This window comes from Caretta caretta, chromosome 4 (genome assembly GCF_965140235.1).
Source record: "Caretta caretta isolate rCarCar2 chromosome 4, rCarCar1.hap1, whole genome shotgun sequence".
Taxonomy (NCBI): Eukaryota; Metazoa; Chordata; order Testudines; family Cheloniidae; genus Caretta; species Caretta caretta.
Genome location: NC_134209.1, coordinates 24,702,047 through 24,721,091, shown reverse-complemented (window position 1 = coordinate 24,721,091; position 19,045 = coordinate 24,702,047). Strand labels below are relative to the sequence as shown.

Here is a 19,045-nt window from a genome sequence, read left to right as displayed (position 1 = left end):
CCAGGCGGCTCTGCGTGCTGCCCCATCTGCAGGCGCCACCCCTGCAGCTCCCATTGGCCGGGAACTGCGGCCAATGGGAGCTACAGGGGCGGCACCTGCGGACAGGGCAGCGTGCAGAGCCGCCTGACCATGCCTCTGTGTACTACATAGGAGCTGGAACGGGGAGTCAGACTGGCTGCTTCCTGGGAGCCACGCAGAGCAGGGCAAGCCCCCAACCCTTTTCCCCAGCTGGAGCAGAGGGCCGGATTAAATGGTCTGATGGACCCGATGTGGCTCGCGGACCATAGTTTGCCCACCCCTGCTTTAGATCTTATTAGTAAACAGAGGGCTTCAGTTTCATATTTTGGTACTTTTTACTCTTATTATATTCAGATGGCAAGCAGCATGATTTCAAGAGCTCATAAACTTCAGTCCAGAAATACCACTGTGAGTGAGAATCTCACACATTTTCTTTTAAATCCTGTCCTTATGGGGTTATAACTTAGCCACTCTTAATTCACTGCTGAATATTTTAGCTTGTGTCCAGTATCCCCCCTTCTCCCTCCTCCAAATATTTGGACATAAACTGAAATAGAGGTTGTTTTGTTTTTTTTAAAGTATTTGGTGTATTTGAGAGATTTACTTTGTAGTCCTGTCTACAAAAAGACTTTGTCTTTTTGAAGAAGGGTTGAATACAAACCTTAGTAAGATTTATGGGGTACTTTTGGTAGGACATTCTTTAAACATTAATGACTCCATAACTTTTCTTTAGTGCAGTTTGTTAGAAACTGCAGTTTATATGCAAATTGAGTAAAGAAAAGTCAATCCATCGCACCTGGACTTGAGTGGTATGTGTTGTAAAATTGTTACACACAATTCCCTCAATACCATTTTGAAAAAAGGATTTTTTCTTGGATAAAGTCCTTTGTAGTTTTATTGCCACCCATGCAGTACATGCAAACTGACTATGTTGTAAATAAGGTCCCTGGGGAGAGGGATTTCGGTAACAATACCAGATGAGAAAATTTGGTCAAATGGCAACTTCGCAGTGGGGCAGAAGGGTTTCAGTGACTGCCTTGTGATATATTAAGAGCAACGGAGGATTCTCAGGTGCTGAGAAACCATGGAGAAGCTATGTGATTGCTGAATTTGCTATTTTATTGCACTTACAATTTTTAGGCCTTTGTATGACTTTTCATACCCCTCTTTGTTTCCTTGAGCCTAAACAGCCTTTGGAATTTCATGTGATTTGGGCATATCTCCTCCCTGGATTTGTCTAGCACAGTATGGAGCAATGCTGCTGAGCCATCAGCTTGATTGTAAGTTAAGATAGTGTCTTCCATAGATATTTATAAACCCTAAATTAAATTAATCACTCTTGTAATTGCAGTTCATCCAGAGCAGCTGCCTTCAAGGCCGTGGATTACTTTAAAAGAACGAGACCAAATTCTGCCCTCAGGTAATTTTGTGGCCTTTCTCCCTCCTTTTCTGTCAATGCTTTGCTGACATTTGAAAAACACTTCAAATGTTTGTACTTCACTGAAAGTATTAAGCATAAGTCTTGTTTTTAAAATATGGGTCAGTCTAAAAATAACAATATATTTTTAAACTTTCTACAATTTATTCTATGGCCAAGATCTAGTTAGATTATTTGCTAACTGACTGCAGCAATCTCTAAATCATACAGCGCATTTAAGTTTAAAAAAATAGCCGTGAACATATATTGCTGTCTTGGGTTCTTCCCTGTGCCCACAATGGCCCCCTCTAGGTGTTTTGTGACACCGTTTGAGAAGAATACCACAGCCTTAGCCTGTGCTTTTCACTTGGTGCAAAAGCAGTTACCTTCCCAAGGTCAGAGTTCAGTGTGTCCTAGGTGTACAGCCAGTGACTGCCCTGATAAGGCAGATACCAAACTCAGTTTGACTTAAACCAAGGAAACTTTAATGGCCATTTCAGAGAAATAGTGAAAATCATAAAATAACTGCACACAAATAACCACAGGCAATGCCTCTAGACTGCAACTAAATGTAGTTCCAGAAGCCCTTGGATCTGTGTGTGTGTGTTTTTTCCCTTTCCTTCTCTCTGCTCCCTTGGGTTCTTCATCTGCAATAAGAGAAGCACAGGAATGCCTGGTACTGAAGTTAGTTTGGTGACCTCTGCTGCTGTTTGTACTGAACTGCAAACATCCACTTAAAAAAAAAATTTAAAAATGGAACGGCTTTCCTTGGCCCAGTACAAGTTCCTCTCTCTGCTTCTTTTTTTCTTGTTAATAAAATTGCTTGTTTTAGAACACGAATACTTCTTTCTGTTCAAACCGAAATGCATGACTTTAGTGATAACACGATAGGGTCTTCAGAGAACGAGGGGGCTTCAGATGCACAGTATCGCAACTGTGCCTTAGTGGAGCGAATAATTAAGGCTGCCAGTGACTCTGTTAAGGTTTCTTTTTTTAACAGGTTTATAGTTGTAACTCTCCATAATATGGATAGAACATTGTCAGTGTTTTCTCCAAAAAGGTTATTCATGACATTTCTGCTATACTTAGCCTTCTGCTGGGCATGCATACATCAACTTCCTGTGCTGTTTAACCTTTTGTTTGTTTTCAAATTAATCTCCTGCCTCCTTAAAGTAGCTAAAGCAATAGATATTAGCTCTCGGCTCAGTTAGCAATTATTTCTGCTATATTCCTTGCTTTTCCCAAACAAAAATCCTGTAGAGACCCATTGGCTCCTCCGGATTCGTGCTGAGTCACAAAAGTGCAAAACAAACCCTAAAATAGGGACCTGATTGACGTATCTGTTTTGTTTGCAACTCCCATTGATGTCAGTGGGAGATGCATGTATGCACCAACCACTGTACTTTATTTTAACAATAGTTGTTTCCAGGCTTCAGTATGCCCAAAATGGATAATAGTGCAAACGTAGGCTAAGCAACTAAGAACTCTGTGAACAATTACCTTTTGCACAAACAGATGCATATTTTGCACATGCAAGTGAGAGGTTTTTCCCCAGAGTTTAGCCTTGTATGCCAGTTGTTGATTCTATGACTCCAGTTAATTAAACTCTTAGAGGGGGAAAACCCAGTGCTCTTATTTAGATATTGACTTACTCCCCAACATAGGGGATGTAACATACAATAATAGGTATCTTAAGAAAAGATACTATGTTTTATCTATATTCATAAGTAATCCCCCTTATGTTTCCTTCTAGCTTCATTCACAGTGATGTGTTACAATGTGTTATGTGATAAATATGCCACCCGGCAGCTATATGGCTACTGCCCGTCCTGGGCATTAAATTGGGAGTATAGAAAAAAGGGAATTATGGAAGAAATCGTGAACTGGGATGCAGATATCATTAGTCTTCAGGTAACAGTAACAAAACAACACTTTTTTGGCTTTTATCTGAAAACAGAAGAATACCTTTTTAGCCAATATTCTGTTCAAAGCTTTTTATCCTAATTGTTAATGGTGAACCTCAAAGTGATCGTTACAGAATGTGTGCATAGTTACCTTGTTGTCATTTTAAAATGATAGAAAACTAGCTAAACTAATACATACCTTGCATTAGAATGTCTACTTATTATCTATAAGGCTCCTAAATATTTTACTACTTGGGTTGTTATACATCAACAGGCTTTACTGAGTAAAGGAAGAAATTGTGTTTTAACCAAAAAGCTGTTTCCTCCAATCCCCTGCTGTGACTCCTATCCAGCGTAGTACTTGTGTATATGCTTAACTTCAAGCATGTGAGCAGTCCAGTTGAAATCAAAGAGGACTACACACACAGTTAAAAGTTAAGCCGTGATTTGCTGAATTGGGACATATTGGGTTGCTATCATGTTGGTAGGAGTTTATCCTAAGCATTGAGTACAGTTAAATGGTGCTGGCTTTAAAGATTATCTGGTTTTTGTTTTTAAACAAGATACAGTGTATTATAAGAATAAAAACCATCACACAGGAAGAAGAGAATAGCCGCTTGAATTAAAAAGCTGACACAAGCTGAGTAGTAGTGGTGTTTGGTCTCCAAGAAATTACATTTTTCTAGAATGGGGAGAACCCTTCAGTAAGAGAGCTCACCAAGCCAAACACTAATGGCTTCTGCATAATAAGACTTTTTAACCTAGGAGAGAATTCACTTTTTAGCTGTCAAAAATAACTGGGGTGGTTTCCTGTTGATGTTCAGGACAGCTTCTCAAAATACACCTGCCACTTTTCCTTCTAAATCTTCCTTTTAATTTTGATGTCCAGGAATCCCAATCTATTTATCATACATCAGAGAACTAGTCTAAAATGTTCTGTGTAAGCAACATAAATGTATGGTTTGGGCAATAAGTTATTTAGCAACATATGCTTGTATTGGTTGTGTACATAGAGTGGTGGGAGCATTTACTTATTTTACTAACCTGTCACTAATTTTCTTCTTCTTTGTCATGTTAACTGTATTCAATTCCAGGAAGTGGAAACAGAGCAATACTTCACCCTCTTTCTGCCAGCATTAAAAGAGCGTGGGTATGATGGATTTTTTTCTCCAAAGTCACGTGCCAAAATCATGTCTGAGCAGGAGAGAAAGCATGTGGACGGCTGTGCAATATTCTTCAAAACTGAAAAGTAAGGGGCAGCTTCAGAGACCTTCTTTTTTTATGAATGTAAAGAATCAAACTGCAGCTACTGGAAACATTTTTCCTTAGGTCTGAAAAAAAATTAATGAAACTATCAGTTTGCTACAATGGGTGGCAACCAAATTAGTATGCTTTAAAGCTAAAAATTGAAATTAATGTGAAGTACATTTCTTTCATTGTCAGACTACAGAACTGTTGCTTCTGTTAGTGGTGTACTTACAATGGTACCTTTCAGATTATACATAAAATATTCCCCTCCAAGAAAGGGATATGAACTGAATTAATGGAATAGCTTCACTGTACTGATACTAAATTTCTAACATCTGCATAATCTCTGTCTTTGCCTGTATAGTTTTACATCTAGAGGTTTGTTGCAGGCCTAGGCCCATGTCTGTATTCTGACTATAAAGTGGGTACTCTTTTGTAATCTCTGTTTTGTGAAGAGAGCTATAGTTTTGTGCTGTAAATACCAGAAACTGTAGGTCGGGTGGGGAAAGCAGCGCTGCACATAATCCTTTTCCTCCTTTGGCAAATGATTCATGAGATTTTGCACATCTTGCATCAGTGAGACTTTATTCTCCCTGATTTATAGTGTGTTGGTGGCTATAACCTGCCGTAATTTAAGGTTATGTGATGCTTCCATTGTAACTACAATTCATACCTTTTAAAAAAAAAAAGTTTGCCTTTTTGGGTTGAAATGTTCCATGTTTGGAATGGCTCAGGTAGTTTTGGATAAGGGTTGTCTGTTAGAGATGGATGCACAGACACTAAGAACAAACCTCAACACTCATCTTTACCATGACACCTATAAGAAATCCGAGACATCATATAATTGTCTATCTGACCCTACGTGTAGCCAACTTTCCTTGGTATAGCTAAAACAAAACAAACCTCTGAAAATAGATTGCATATATTTTACCTTATCCATCCTTCATTTTCCCTGGCCTTTTTTTAGGTTGTGTGCGTTTAGGGGCAGGACAGCCTTTTAGAGTGTCTGAGAGTGAGTGACAATAGGCCCCTCATTTGGCGGCTTTGGGAACTACACAGAGAATAATAAATTGGATGTTTATGGTAAACTTTAAAATGTTTTTAATGCAACTGCCTAGTTATGGATAATGCTGTACGAGTTGCTGTGTGTTTTGTCTTTACTCAGATTTACATTGGTGCAGAAGCACACAGTGGAGTTTAACCAGGTGGCAATGGCGAACTCTGAAGGTTCAGAAGCTATGTTAAACAGAGTGATGACAAAGGACAACATTGGAGTTGCTGTGGTGTTAGAGGTGCACAAAGAATTATTTGGAGCAGGTCAGTATAACCACCACTGCTATCCTATGTATTGATAATGGGCAGTATTTGTTTAGATGTACATTTTTTTTTTTAAGTGAATTGCTCCTCTGTAGACTAGCTGTGTAAGATATTACTGCATATAAGATCCTTGGCCAAACATTTGCAAGGGAGCACTGTTCAGTAGACTACTTTGATGAAAGCTCTTATAAAATGGGAAATTTCTTGGTCGCTCTGAGATTAGGTATGACACAAGTTGTTTTGAAAAATATATTTTCACTGTTTCACATCAAGAAGTTATAAGAGGACCGTCAGGCATTTAGTATTCTACTCAAGACTCTCAGTCTTTCCTACGTTGATTTTACTTCACTTTTTCCCAGACAGGAGTACAGACCTCTCTCTCTCCCAATAGCTGGTAGTGATGTCTCTTTCCTCTTTATTTAATCCTTCACGGCATCTCTGTGGCAGTGCTGATGTTCCTAACTGGCTATCAAACAGTTTTTTAATAAAGGATGATTAATTAGTGATGTCTCACAAATGTCATTCAAAGAATCACATGACTCTTTTTTGTCACCGTCCAATTTTGTGGCCTTTTTTATATAGCCCTGAAATTAATAGGCAGTCTCTAATTGCAATACAGGAAGAGTCTTTTTCTGTAATTTCATCTCCTATCTAGTCTGCAGTCTCTCAGTTCTTAGGAAAGTAAAAGCCCTAGCTGTACTGTTTCAGCAGTAGACCCTAACCAAGAGCTTGGCCTTTTGTTTAGCGAACAAATTGCTATACCAATAGGTAAGAACCAGTCTGAAAAACTTCTGCGTTCCTATATTAAAACACTGAATGGTGAGGAATTTCAGGTGGCTTTCTCTGCTTTAATTTTATTCTATTAAGAGAACCCAAAATTCAGGTGGTTCCCCTCTAGTAGTTGGGGATTGATAAATTGTCAGACCTACTGCTACCCTGAAAAATTATCCCGTTGAGGGGGAGGCTGCAAGTTATGATGATAGCAATGGGGTGAGTTGCCAAGGGTGCAGAATTTCCAAGCAGTGTATTCCAAAGACGGTCTGTGCTCTCGCTGAAGTGGTGGTATACAACACAGCAGTGCTTATTGCACTGCTAAATGGGTAAGTAATTTTGTCACTGCTGTTGTTTGAGCTTTTATCTGGTGCTGTGAGTAATTCACATAATTGTACCAGTGTTTGGAAGACATAGCATGAATTATAGTTGACACTTAATTTAATATCCTTTCTTTAGTACACTTAGGAGTTGTTCTAATTCTCTCAGATTAGACAGTTAATAGTCTTTCCAGTCACCATTTGCCTCATATATTCAAAAGTTCATATTATGAGACTTGTAACCAAATAAAGTTAATGTGAAACAAAATGTATTGTTAGTGTGGGTTAGAGCTTTATTTAATTTGTTGTGAGACTTACCTTTTTTTCCAGTTGTGAAAGTAGGAGTATTTCTTTTCAATTTATCTACATTTCTAGCTGATACAGGAGTGGCAGTAATTTTGCATTATCTGTAATGAGGTGGAATTTAATACATTCACCTAACTGACTTTTCATTAAAAACTTCTTTTAATCCAGGTATGAAGCCGCTTCATGCTGTGGACAAACAGTTGCTTATTGTGGCAAATGCCCACATGCATTGGGACCCTGAATACTCAGATGTAAAACTCATTCAGACTATGATGTTTGTCTCAGAACTGAAAAATGTCCTTGAGAAAGCCTCCATAAGGCCTGGCAGTCCAACAGCAGATCCTAATTCTATCCCTCTGGTGCTGTGTGCGGATCTTAACTCACTGCCCGATTCAGGTATTTAGAAATGGTTCATCACTTTTACTATTGTCTTTTTTCACTTTTGATTTTTATTAGAATATTTGAGTCCACTTTCCAGCCGACATTTGCATGGTATGCCAGTATATCCATTATTATTATTATTGTGGAAAGCTTTCTTAATAAAATCCATTTGTGGTTCAAAATTCCCAAACCAGTTAATATAACTCCTCTATTTGAGTAGATATCAAATACCTTTCAGTATGTTGTTAGCATTTAAGTATTGGTCATGTGCAAGATTTGGTAAATATTGAGTATAATTAAAAAAAAAGCATAAAAAGATCTAGGGTTGATATATTTCAACTCAAGTTTGATACAGTAGTAACAATTATTATGTATCAGAAGTGTGGTATGCCTGTTTTGGATTAAGAGCTTGAGGAGTGGTAATATTTAGGAATTTGGAGTTCATGGTTTATTGCACTCTGGGTGAAAAGCTGACAAAATAAAATGAGGGCAGAAACTTGAGATGGATATACTGTAGTACTTCTGATATTTAACTCTAATCGATGAGAAATATACAAGAAAACTTCCTCTTAGTGCTGGCTGCCACAGTACGGTTAGTATTCTTACTGTGCTCAGGGTTTTGAAATGCTTATGCTGTCAAAGATGGTGGTGAACCCTTTCATTATATAGATGCACTCAGGAAGTCAGACCTCACTAAAGGAGACTTAAAAAAGAAAAAACTGGCTGATATATATGCACTTATTTGGAGACCATGGTCTTTCAACATGGTTCTTAACCTAAGGTATTTAAATATGATACATGTTGTATTTCAATAATTAATTAAAACAACTAATTGCATCATTGTTTTGCAAACAGGTGTTGTGGAGTACTTAAGCAATGGCATAGTAGCTGACAACCATAAGGACTTCAAAGAGCTGCGTTACAATGAGTGTCTTATGAACTTCAGCGGCAGTGGAAAAAATGGGGCTTCTGAAGGAAGAATCACGCATGGCTTCCAGCTCAAGAGCGCCTATGAAAACAACTTGATGCCTTACACCAATTACACCTTTGATTTCAAAGTAAGGGATGATCTACTGAATTTAATTTCTCTTACTGTGGGAATTGCCATGCTCTATCAGACTCAAGGTCCATCTAGTCCTCTGTTCTGTTTGAGAGTGGTCAGCACTAGATGCTTCAGAGGAAGGTGTAAGAACCTTGTAGCAGGCAGATGTGGGATAATCTGCCCCTCCAACATTAGGTGTTATCCTAATCTAAAATATTTTAAAGGTGGGCTTACCCCTGAAGCATGAGTCTAAATACCTCTTCCAGAATTTATTTTTTAGCATTAACTATTATAACTTTGGATGTTCTTGTTATCCATATAAATGTCCAATCTCTTCCTGAATCGAGCCAAGTTACTGACCTCAATGACATTCTGTGGGCAGTTAGTTTAACAGTATAATTACATGTTGTGTGAAAAAGTACTTTATTTCAAAGGCTTTGAATTTGCCACTTTTTAATTTCATTGAAAGTTTGCTTGTTCTTGTTGTATGAAAAAAATCATTTTAGCTTCTCACTGATTTCCTTATCTTCTTTAATTACACTCTCTAATCTGGTGATCCAGCAACCTTTGATTGATTGATTGTTTCACAGGCTTCCTGCTCCTGATATTTTTACAGAATTTTTTGTTATACCTTTTAACTATTTGTCTTTGAATTCCATCTAATCCCTCTGAATTTCCTTCTTGCCTATTGCCTACTGTAGTTATGCTTCTTTTAATCCTTTACTAGGTGTAGGTTTCCAAATTTTGAAGGACATCTACTTGTCTTGAATAATCTCTTGGACCTTGCTATCGAGCCATACTGGCTTACTGCTCACCTTTCTGCTTCTCTTCTTGTTCAGCACTGTGTGTGCCTTTTGAGACTGTTCTATCCTTAGGTAACATTCAGAACAAATCTAAGGATTTTGTTTTCTTTACTTTTGATTTTTGCAGCTTTTTTGACTAGTCCCCTCATTTTATTGCCTTCTCTCTTCTCAAAAGTTTAGTGTCACTGTGTTTTGTTTGCTTTTTGGTACCATCCTTCCGCTTAGATTGTTGCATTTAATTACATTGTGGTCACTATTATTTGGTGGCTCAGCTCTTAATACTTGAAAATTGACTTCTTTTGTGAACTGTTGAGGTATCTCCAGTATCTCTTTGTACTCCAAGAAACAGTACAAAGAAGATGAAGGGAGTGTAAGTTTCTAGAGGACTGAAAAAATTGCTTCTTAACGTGCAGAGTTGGCATCTAAGAATTTGACTATAACTTATGCTCCATGTTTTTGTTATGAGGAAGATGGAATACTTCCTCTAGAGCCAACCTCATGGCTGCAGAAGTTAAGGTGGTCATATTAGCTGGTGGTGTGACGATGTCTGAACAATGAATGTCAAACGCTTTCCCCAAAAATCTGCCTTATTAGGGACAGGAAAAACTGTTCTACAGGATGTCTAGTCAGTGTTTGCTCCATTTTGCGATATTCTGGAAATTCTAAACACATGTAAAAAGCTTCACATTGAGTTACTTCATCTTATCGATAACTTTGCAAAGTTACAGTCATGAAAATGTAGCCAAGTGTGCAGCCGCCAGAAAACTGTCTCCAGCCGAACAGTAGCAGCCACAATGTTCACGTCCAGTGAGGAACTATTTAAATACTAAAATTATGCACAGATAATATATTTTAAAGTAAATTAAATGTAAAATATGTTCATTGACTGGTAATGCACAGTTAAAGTAAAGTAAAGATATTTAGAAAGACAGCACTAATTTGGCCACCTTGCACATCCTGTGAATTGAAAAAACATGCTCTTAACATCAAGGAGGGGGAGCTAGCAAGTGTGTACAACTGTGTCAAATACATCTTAGGAAAGTGTTAAACTATCACTTGTGACCTGTCATCATTTTAACAGAATGTTTCTCTCTCCCTTTAGGGTGTGATTGACTACATTTTCTATTCCAACACTCATATGAACGTGCTTGGTGTCCTGGGGCCTTTAGATCCTCAGTGGCTGGTTGAGAACAACATCACTGGGTGTCCACACCCTCACATCCCTTCAGACCACTTCTCACTGTTAACACAGCTCGAACTCCATCCTCCGCTCCTGCCTCTTGTCAACGGTGTACACTTACCTAACAGGAGGTAGTGGAGCCCTGCCCCTTTGAGGGCTGGGACCTGTTGTTATGGACCTGTACAGTTGTAAATCAAAGTATGTAGGAGTGAAGTATGGCCAACCTTAAGCTGCTTCTTCAAGCTCCTTTCATTGTGTGTTTTGATATGAGATTTTGCACATTTTGGTGCATGTTGGTATCATTTGGCACTAGGGCTGGAACCAAAGTATTATTCCCTTTCCAGGATTTTAATTTAATTTTTAAACTGGTAAGCTTACTGTTTCATTAGAAAGCTGTGTTTATAAAATGGGCAAATCAGATTCAAAACTTGCATCATAATCTATTTAAAATTAATGCTTTCCTCCAAATCACAGCACAACAAATCCTCCTCCTTTTTAAAAAAAAAAAAAAACAAAAACGAACTGATAAATACAATACTTCAATCTGTTTCAGTTGTAAGGGAGAATAATTAGAAATACTATTTTACTGAACTCAAAATGGAGATCTGGGTTCTGCATCCAATATTAATTTTGCATGTTAGCAAAGCACTTAATATTTAACTGTAAATTATTAACAGTATAGTCCGTCGTCCGTCCGTCCCCCACTAGCTGATACTGGAAAACCAAAAATGGGCTGCATTTACTTATTGAAAGACTAAATTATCTCCTGGTGCAACTCCATTGACTACAATGGAATTATGCCATCAGAGAATTTGGACCTGAGCATTTAATGCCACATAGAACTCTTGGTTGGCAGACAACATGGTGGTAACGTTCTTGGAGCTCTTTCTGGTTAGGAAATTCAGGAATTTAAACTGATGGCCTGTTTTGAGAGGTCTAACAGAGAACTCTCCCTACTGTGACAATCTGTGATGGGAACAAGATTTAGAAACATAAAATTAAGAACTTGCACTTAAAAATTCAGCTGCAAGTTTTCTTATTGGTGAGTTCTGGAAGAGCAAATACGTTCCAACTCAATCTGTAGCTTTCCTGTTTCTAATGTTAAATTGCAAAAATGATAAACTTTGGATTGGAGGTACTGGTTAAGCTAAGGTACAGGGAAAAAAAACCCTCTGGAAATGATCTTACTTCTATCTCCAAAGTGAAGGTTAGATAGCTCTCTAGGTGCTTTTTTGTGTGGGGGAGAGAGTGGTAGCCATAATCATTCCTTGGATTATTTTTCCTGACCCTAGTTGCCAAATAGCCATCGTATGCTTTTAATACTTTTGTTTCTGTTTTCCTTCAAGGTTGAATTAAAAAGCTGCTGGTTCATTCCCAACGGTTAACGCTCTTTAGCTGTGTTGGAAATCTTTCTTTTTGCACGCTAGGGGGCACCAGTTCAAAACGTTGTGCCTCAAGAGGCAGTAAACATAATGCAATTTTCTGAAAGAAATTGGTTGGCTGCTTAATGTTTAAAATATATATATATGGCACCGTAATAGGAAAAGGTTGTGTCTGTGTTTTTAAGTTTTTCTTTATTCTGCTTTTTTGCTGCTATAAGATTTTCTTGAATTTATATTTTAAACTTTTCATGCACTTTACTGTTTCTAGTCTCAAAATGTGATATTTTTAATAAAAAAGAATTTTTCCATGTATGTGAATGAAATTTTTAAACAGATAAATAGCCTATATTTATGTCTCATTCATAGATTTAAAAACGGTCACATTTAAATTGTTAAATTAGTTTTAAATACTAAGAAGCAATCTTCTGCCTTGCAAAACTAATACTTTAGCCTGTTCCACCATTCTTTAATTATACATTTCCTTCTTTATTGTATTCATAGAAAATTAGGCTCTAGTAGAAAATGTTCCCTGTATTTGTTCGGGGGTGGGATGGGATGCAGCAGTTGGTTCAATGAAACCACAACTCCCTTTCAAAAAAGTGCCTTGAAATGGAGGCATCACCCGTCGTCCAATATAAAATTGGAAGTTATTGTAGTTGAGTGAAATTTAATATAAATAAAAAATTTTGTGCAGCACAAGAAAACCCAACCAAACAATCAATAAATAAATAAATAAATAAATAAAAGCCCTTTTAAAGATTTCCCTCTAGGTGCAGGTATCTCTTTTTATATACCTCAAGTGTTCAAGGCCTAGGCATGCATATAAATTGAAAAAGTAAGTAGTGTATAGTACTGGAAAGTAGAATAGCATGAAAAACTTAATTTTGTGGACATTACCTTTTTGTAATCAGCTACTGTATTCTTTTTTTGTTTTTCTTTTGGAGGGATGGGTTCTCTGCTCTGGAGATATGCACTAACAAACCATTTTCCTCCTTTCATACACGCACGTTAACTAGCAATGTGAGCAATATTTCCTACCATACTTCACTCCCAATATTTTTGAGATGTTTGTATAAAATGGAATTTCAAGTTCACCTATGATTGTATATGAACTGCAGAGGAGCCTGTTTATAAATCGATTTAAAAAAAGCAACACAATCTTTTGTAGTGTTGGGGGAAAATAAAAAAATTGGGCAACAGAAACAGCTTAAGTTTTATTTTCTTCTGATTCATAATTAATTTGAGGCACTCTGTTGCAGGAAGGTGTTTAATTGGGTTTTCTCTGCTTCAAAATGCATTCTTCAAAATATCTGTTATCCTGTAATTTTTTTAAAAAATGTAATTGACGTTGCACAAAAGCTTTTATGTTGAAATGGGTATTGTTTGTTTTTGTTGGCCCACACACCTGAGCATGTTTACCCAAATTTCATGTGTGTGGTTCTCTCCTCCCCTCCCCCCGCTGTATTGCCTTTTTTTGCCCCCCCCCCTTTTTTTTTTTTTTTAACAGAAGGGGCAGTATCTGTATTGAGCTTCCATTTCAGGTGATCAGAAATGCTGCTGTCCTTAGTGTTTTTGTTTAAAATACAGAAAATCTGGAACTCAGTCAATGATAAACTTAAGTTTAATGCCACCTTTAGAAAAAAAAACACGGGTGCGCATTATCCAGAAGTCGACATACATTACCATATGGGTGGAAACTCATGGCTTTAAGTCAAAAACCTACACATACAAAGTCTAGATTTTCTGCAGTTGTGGTTCTTCTGATTGTGAAAACTGAAAACTCAGTACCTATAAGGTGTGTATGTGTGTATTTGTCTTGGGAGGGGGAGCAGGTAGGGGAGAGGAATCTGGGAAAGTGGTATCACTAATTTCACTATAGATAAATGGAAAACAAAATACACACAATTATTCTCTCTCCCCATCATTGATGCTTGTCTCATAGCTTTAAACATTGGGAACACTGCAGCATCCTCAGGACTGGTCACAGGGGAAAAAAGTTCAAATTCATGTACTGCTCCTTGCTTAGTTGGTTTTGTTTTAAATATATTGTGCCTGGTGTCAACTTTTAAGCAACAGCACTGCCTAAAGGAAGCAGAGAAAAAAACCGAACACCATTCTACAGGCAACTTTTTAAAATTCGATATGGTAAATCTGTTAGATATGAGGTTTTGTGTGTATATAAAAAATTTTTGTACAATGTAGCTGAATATTTTTGTTTCATTATTTTGATGTAAGGAGTGTGAACATTTTGTGTACCACACGTTGAAGTCAGGTATGGCACAATGGGTTCTGAGACCAGCTTTTCTTCCCATTTGCCTTGTTCAAAGCTTTTTTTTTCTTTCTTTCTGTTTCTAGCATTCATCAAGAAAATACTTCATTTTAGCAGTAAGCTTACTATGTGTTTGAAGCCACTCTTGTTTCTAGTCGGCAGAAATATAAAACCTTTTTTCTTGTTGGTTCCGACTACTCCTTGTTATCCTATGTTTATAAACCGTAGCCAAAATCTTCAGTCCCTTAAAATCTTCAAAAGTACCTACCCCAGGGTTGGCCTAACTCTGTTCCCAGGGTTTCACCATTGACTTCAATGGGGACAGAGTCAGGCCGGTGCTGAGAGAGTCTGAAAAATCTCCCATCCTGGGTGCTTTTGAGTTAGGCTCCTCCTTCCAGGGTCACGACCAGATGCCTGAATTACAGTGGCCTGTTTTTCCAAGGTGCTGAGCACCTGTAGTTCCCATTTACTTCACAATTTCTGAAAATCCAGTCCCATTACATTGTGGTGTCTGAACATGATTTTAGGAGCTTAACTTTCAGCACCTATTTCTGAAGACTTTGACCTAAATCACAAGGGAGTAAATTAAAAGATATTAAAGACTCATATCACTTGATTCCACAGGGATTAAGTTTGGTGAGGGGATCGCAGGTGTGGAGTATAGAGAGGAGACCAGCTATAAAAGCTGGTTTAAATTCAAGGTTACTCTGTTTTGGTAGCACAAAATATACGAGGAAAATATGGTGGGTAACTTTGGGCATTTACATCTGTTCAAAGATTTCTAAATCACTAGTGCATTAGTAATACTCTTTCCATAATCTGTTAAACTGAGAAGAGGAAAGTGTGGGCAGTTAATATCAAAGATCAGATTTAAACCCAGCAACTGAAGTGACAACATTTCTATTATAATTCTTGGCTTTCGGCATCAAAACTTGGTTTGGCAAGATACTTGGCATACAAGATTTAGGAGTGGAAGAGGATTTTTAATACTAATTATCAAACAATATTGATTAGATTGCTATTTAAATATCACAAAGGATTAGTTTGAGATAGCCTCAAATTCATATCCATTTAAAAAGGAAGTTGTAGTAGTCATTAATCTTCAAATAAGAAATGTTGTTTTTTTTAATGGCTTGAGTATTGTACATATTTACATGGTTAATCTAGTATCAGTTATTCTGTACTGCCATGTAGATATTCTTCTTTATTTACAAAGATCTAACTTCACAAAAACAAGCAAATGTTACACTTTAAAATTACCTTCTGGAATGACACTTCATCTTCTGTATTGGGAGAGGACAGATTGAAACATACGTACTTGGAGCATGTCTCACTGTTATGAGATGTCTAAGCATGACTAAGCAAGGAAAGTGACGTGTCCTGCTTGTGTTAAAGTTTAAATTGCCTTACTCCTAAGAGCTTCAGTGTTCTCTGTATTCTTTTTGTGATTTGATCCTTTGAAGTTTTAATACAATCGAAAACTCTCCTAGAATTTTGTGAATGACTCAATAGGTGTACAGTATTGTGTAAATATACACTTAGGAACCTGAATGGTCCATCAAATACTTGATCTGTTTTATCAGTCTGCAGTAGGAAGCCATTAAGCTAAAATCAGTCCTTTTAAAAACATGGAGCCGGACAGCATAGTTTGAGAGATCGGTAATGGGATAGCGAGCTGTTTACCTGTATTACCATTTCAGATGCGATTGCTTTTACACAATATTCATCAAATGAGTTGCCTGCTAGGAGAAGAAGTGACACCAAGGGAGAAGTGCTGGCCCCACTGAAGACAATGGGAGTTTTGATACTGACTTCAGTAGGGGAAGGATTTTACCGCAATTGTCCAGGTTATAAAACCACCATCCTTGCTAAAAATTTAACATCTGGATTGACAGTCTGAAATATCATTGGTTGAACACATGCAACTTCCTCTTTCCTGTAGAGGTGGTCTGTCCAGAACAGCATTGAGATGTCTTGGCAGAGCAACATAGGGAAGCTTTCATCACCACTACTTGTACAGATGACTCAATTTGCTAGTACCTGACGGGGGACATTAAAGAGATTATTAAAAATAGCTGAATAAGTTAGCTGAACGCTGGCAACAGCGAAAAGTGCACTGTTAAGGTCTGGGCCTGCTAAATTCATAATGTGAAAGTCATTTCATGTTAGATTTGTAAATATTTTACAAGAATACTGTAAAAAAATAAATAAATAAAAAGTTTTATACATTAACAGCTTTAAAAAACCCAAAACATTTCTTGAGTCTTTATGCCAAGTGTCAGCAGAGAAATAACTTTCATAAGTATATAAATACTTTCAAATGAGTTTTACAAGCACTGTTATAACTGATTTGGGGGGGGGGGGGGGTTTAAAATGCTGAACTCTAAACTGGTGCATCTTTATCCTGTGTAGTAGTGAAGACATTTTGTACTGATATTTACCAGACTTTATTTACTTTTAAAATCACCGGGAGAAAAAATGATAAAGTTGAGGAGATTGTCTTTGAAAGCGATTAGAAAAGTGACTAACATCTTAGCTAATCTTAAAACATGGTAAACAGAGTAAACTTGGCTGGATTTGTTTGGCTGGAAGATAGAATACTTCAGGGACTCCTGTTCTTGATGTAGATTCTAAAATAAGTGAAGTTGGGGAAATACAGTTGTATTTTAATATAATGTATTTGAACAATTTTGATGGCAAAACATGCCAAGTGATATGACTCTTTTCAGCATAGTACAGTGTGTTTAGCTTGCAAAGTCCTTCACTGTTTTAGTAGTGAGAGGTGGAGTGATTCTGGTATTACTTGGTCTCATCCTTTTGTTAAACTGTTTCCAAGAGTAAGACATTTACCAAGTTCTTATTTGTCTCTGTATTTGTTTTTGTTTTAAAGCAAAGAATCATGGTGGCTCTCTTTACAAGTGACATTGTTAATATTATTTTGGCTTTGTTTTTCATTGTTAATTATTGTGTAGTATGGTTTTTCCAAGCAATTAAAGTGTTGTGTGCACCATGTTATCAAACTTTTTGCCTGTAATTCACTAAACCCATACGTTTGACTGGATCGGTGGTGATATGAGCCCAGGCTTTACTTCTTCCTTTTTTTCTTTTTCTTTTTTTGTGAACTAGACAATGGGAGTATAATGCTCCTAGGTACATCAACTGTGTCTGGGTAATCAGAAACTGCACTATAATTTTTCTGTATAAATCTGTTAAAATACAGTTTTCCCACTTTATGAAAATTCGAACGAAGCAAACTTTTCCCGATTCCTGACTCAGCTCTGCATTTGAACAGCTCCATTATTGCACATAGGAAAAATTAATTAAGTGCCAATCCTGCTCCTGTTGAGGTCTTATTTGAGTTTCGCCTTGACTAATGGGAACCAGGTCAGGCTCAGTCTGCATTGAACTGCAAATTTCTTAAACACCAGCTTCTAGGAGTGCACTTTTGAGATTCTGTACAGTTGTCCTAATGCAGCAAAATTCCTGGATTCTGGAAAAGTTTTCAAAAAATGCACCACTGGATTCTGGTTTTTCTCCTTTCTGGTAATACACAGAGCCATAGGTTAAATGGGCCTCTTGCCTCAAATATAACCTGCTTAACCATATAATCATAAATAAGTGCCAACTGAGGGAATCTGTAGGGAGATTTGCTTTACTGTGAATCCTGCCAATTACATTTTCATAAGAAAAATATTCTCCTCTAACCTTTAAATTCTGAAAACCTTGTTTCATATACAGTTCAGGTGTCTCATTGAAACTCCATGAGGGTGTATAAACATCTTCATCTAATGGTTGAAAAGCAAAGCAGTCGATTTTAGACCTGAGCAAAAAAGCTTATTCAACTTTTCCCACAGAATAATTGCAAAACTATTGGCCTTCCTCCAAAACAATCCGTTCTTTCTCTCCAAATTTAAGTAATTTTTAAAAACGCAAATGATCTTTTATTTTAAATAAAGTGTTTCTTTTAAAGAAACAAAGTGCCATGCAATTGTAGCTTCAACTGACTTCACTGAACCAATCCATTGAATTCCACGTCATTCATAATTCTACTTTTTATCGTGAGACTGTCGGACAGAAATCACCAGCTCTTTGTTTTGTTTGTTAGTTTACCAGTCAATGAGGTGGGAACTCTTACACAGCTCAGTTGAGGTATTTTGCGCAATATATACTGTACAACATGTACATGCAAGAGATAGAGGTTTTACTTTTACCAAAAAAAATGTGAACAATACAAAATGAAGATAGTAACAGTACTAAGCGGTCTTGCCTTTTTAATCTTATGGCAGCTCAGAAGGGAGGTGCTGAAAACCTTGAACTATTATTGTCAGATCAAATGACAAAATCCTTTGTTTTTTCCCATTACACAGATTGGGTACTGATCACACATGATGTGTATAGGGCTAAATATCTGCTTGTTTGTTTCTTTGCACCTGTGTACTTTTATTTCCCTCTATAGGCAATAAACGGCCATTTTGCAACTGCATTTTCTGTCCTGTCTTTGTTTCTACTCTTGAGCATTGTTGTATATATCACAAAAGTAGTTGGGAGGCGAGGAGCTGGATGTTGGCACATGGCCCTTACTGATGCTACTTTCTGCTCTGCATCAAATTGTACGTCTTGGTGTTTACAATTAAGTGGCCGCTTCTGGTCCCACTGTGGGTGGGTAGGAGAGACTGCCCAGATAACT

At 37.3% G+C, this 19,045-nt stretch overlaps 1 protein-coding gene across 3 annotated transcripts in view; it reads left to right on the top strand.

The window, feature by feature from the left end:
* The window catches only part of CNOT6L (CCR4-NOT transcription complex subunit 6 like), a 72,575-nt gene extending 53,734 nt beyond the window's left edge, over window positions 1–18,841 (top strand). For all 3 annotated transcript variants that reach the window (XM_075127462.1, XM_048846807.2, XM_075127461.1), the window contains exons 6-12: window positions 1,370–1,438; window positions 3,189–3,346; window positions 4,434–4,588; window positions 5,753–5,904; window positions 7,470–7,697; window positions 8,538–8,740; window positions 10,630–18,841. In XM_075127462.1, the coding sequence (XP_074983563.1) occupies window positions 1,370–1,438; window positions 3,189–3,346; window positions 4,434–4,588; window positions 5,753–5,904; window positions 7,470–7,697; window positions 8,538–8,740; window positions 10,630–10,842 (1,178 nt within the window). In that variant the 3' untranslated portion in view covers window positions 10,843–18,841. The remainder of the gene's footprint in view (window positions 1–1,369; window positions 1,439–3,188; window positions 3,347–4,433; window positions 4,589–5,752; window positions 5,905–7,469; window positions 7,698–8,537; window positions 8,741–10,629) is intronic.
* Window positions 18,842–19,045: the final 204 nt, after the last annotated feature.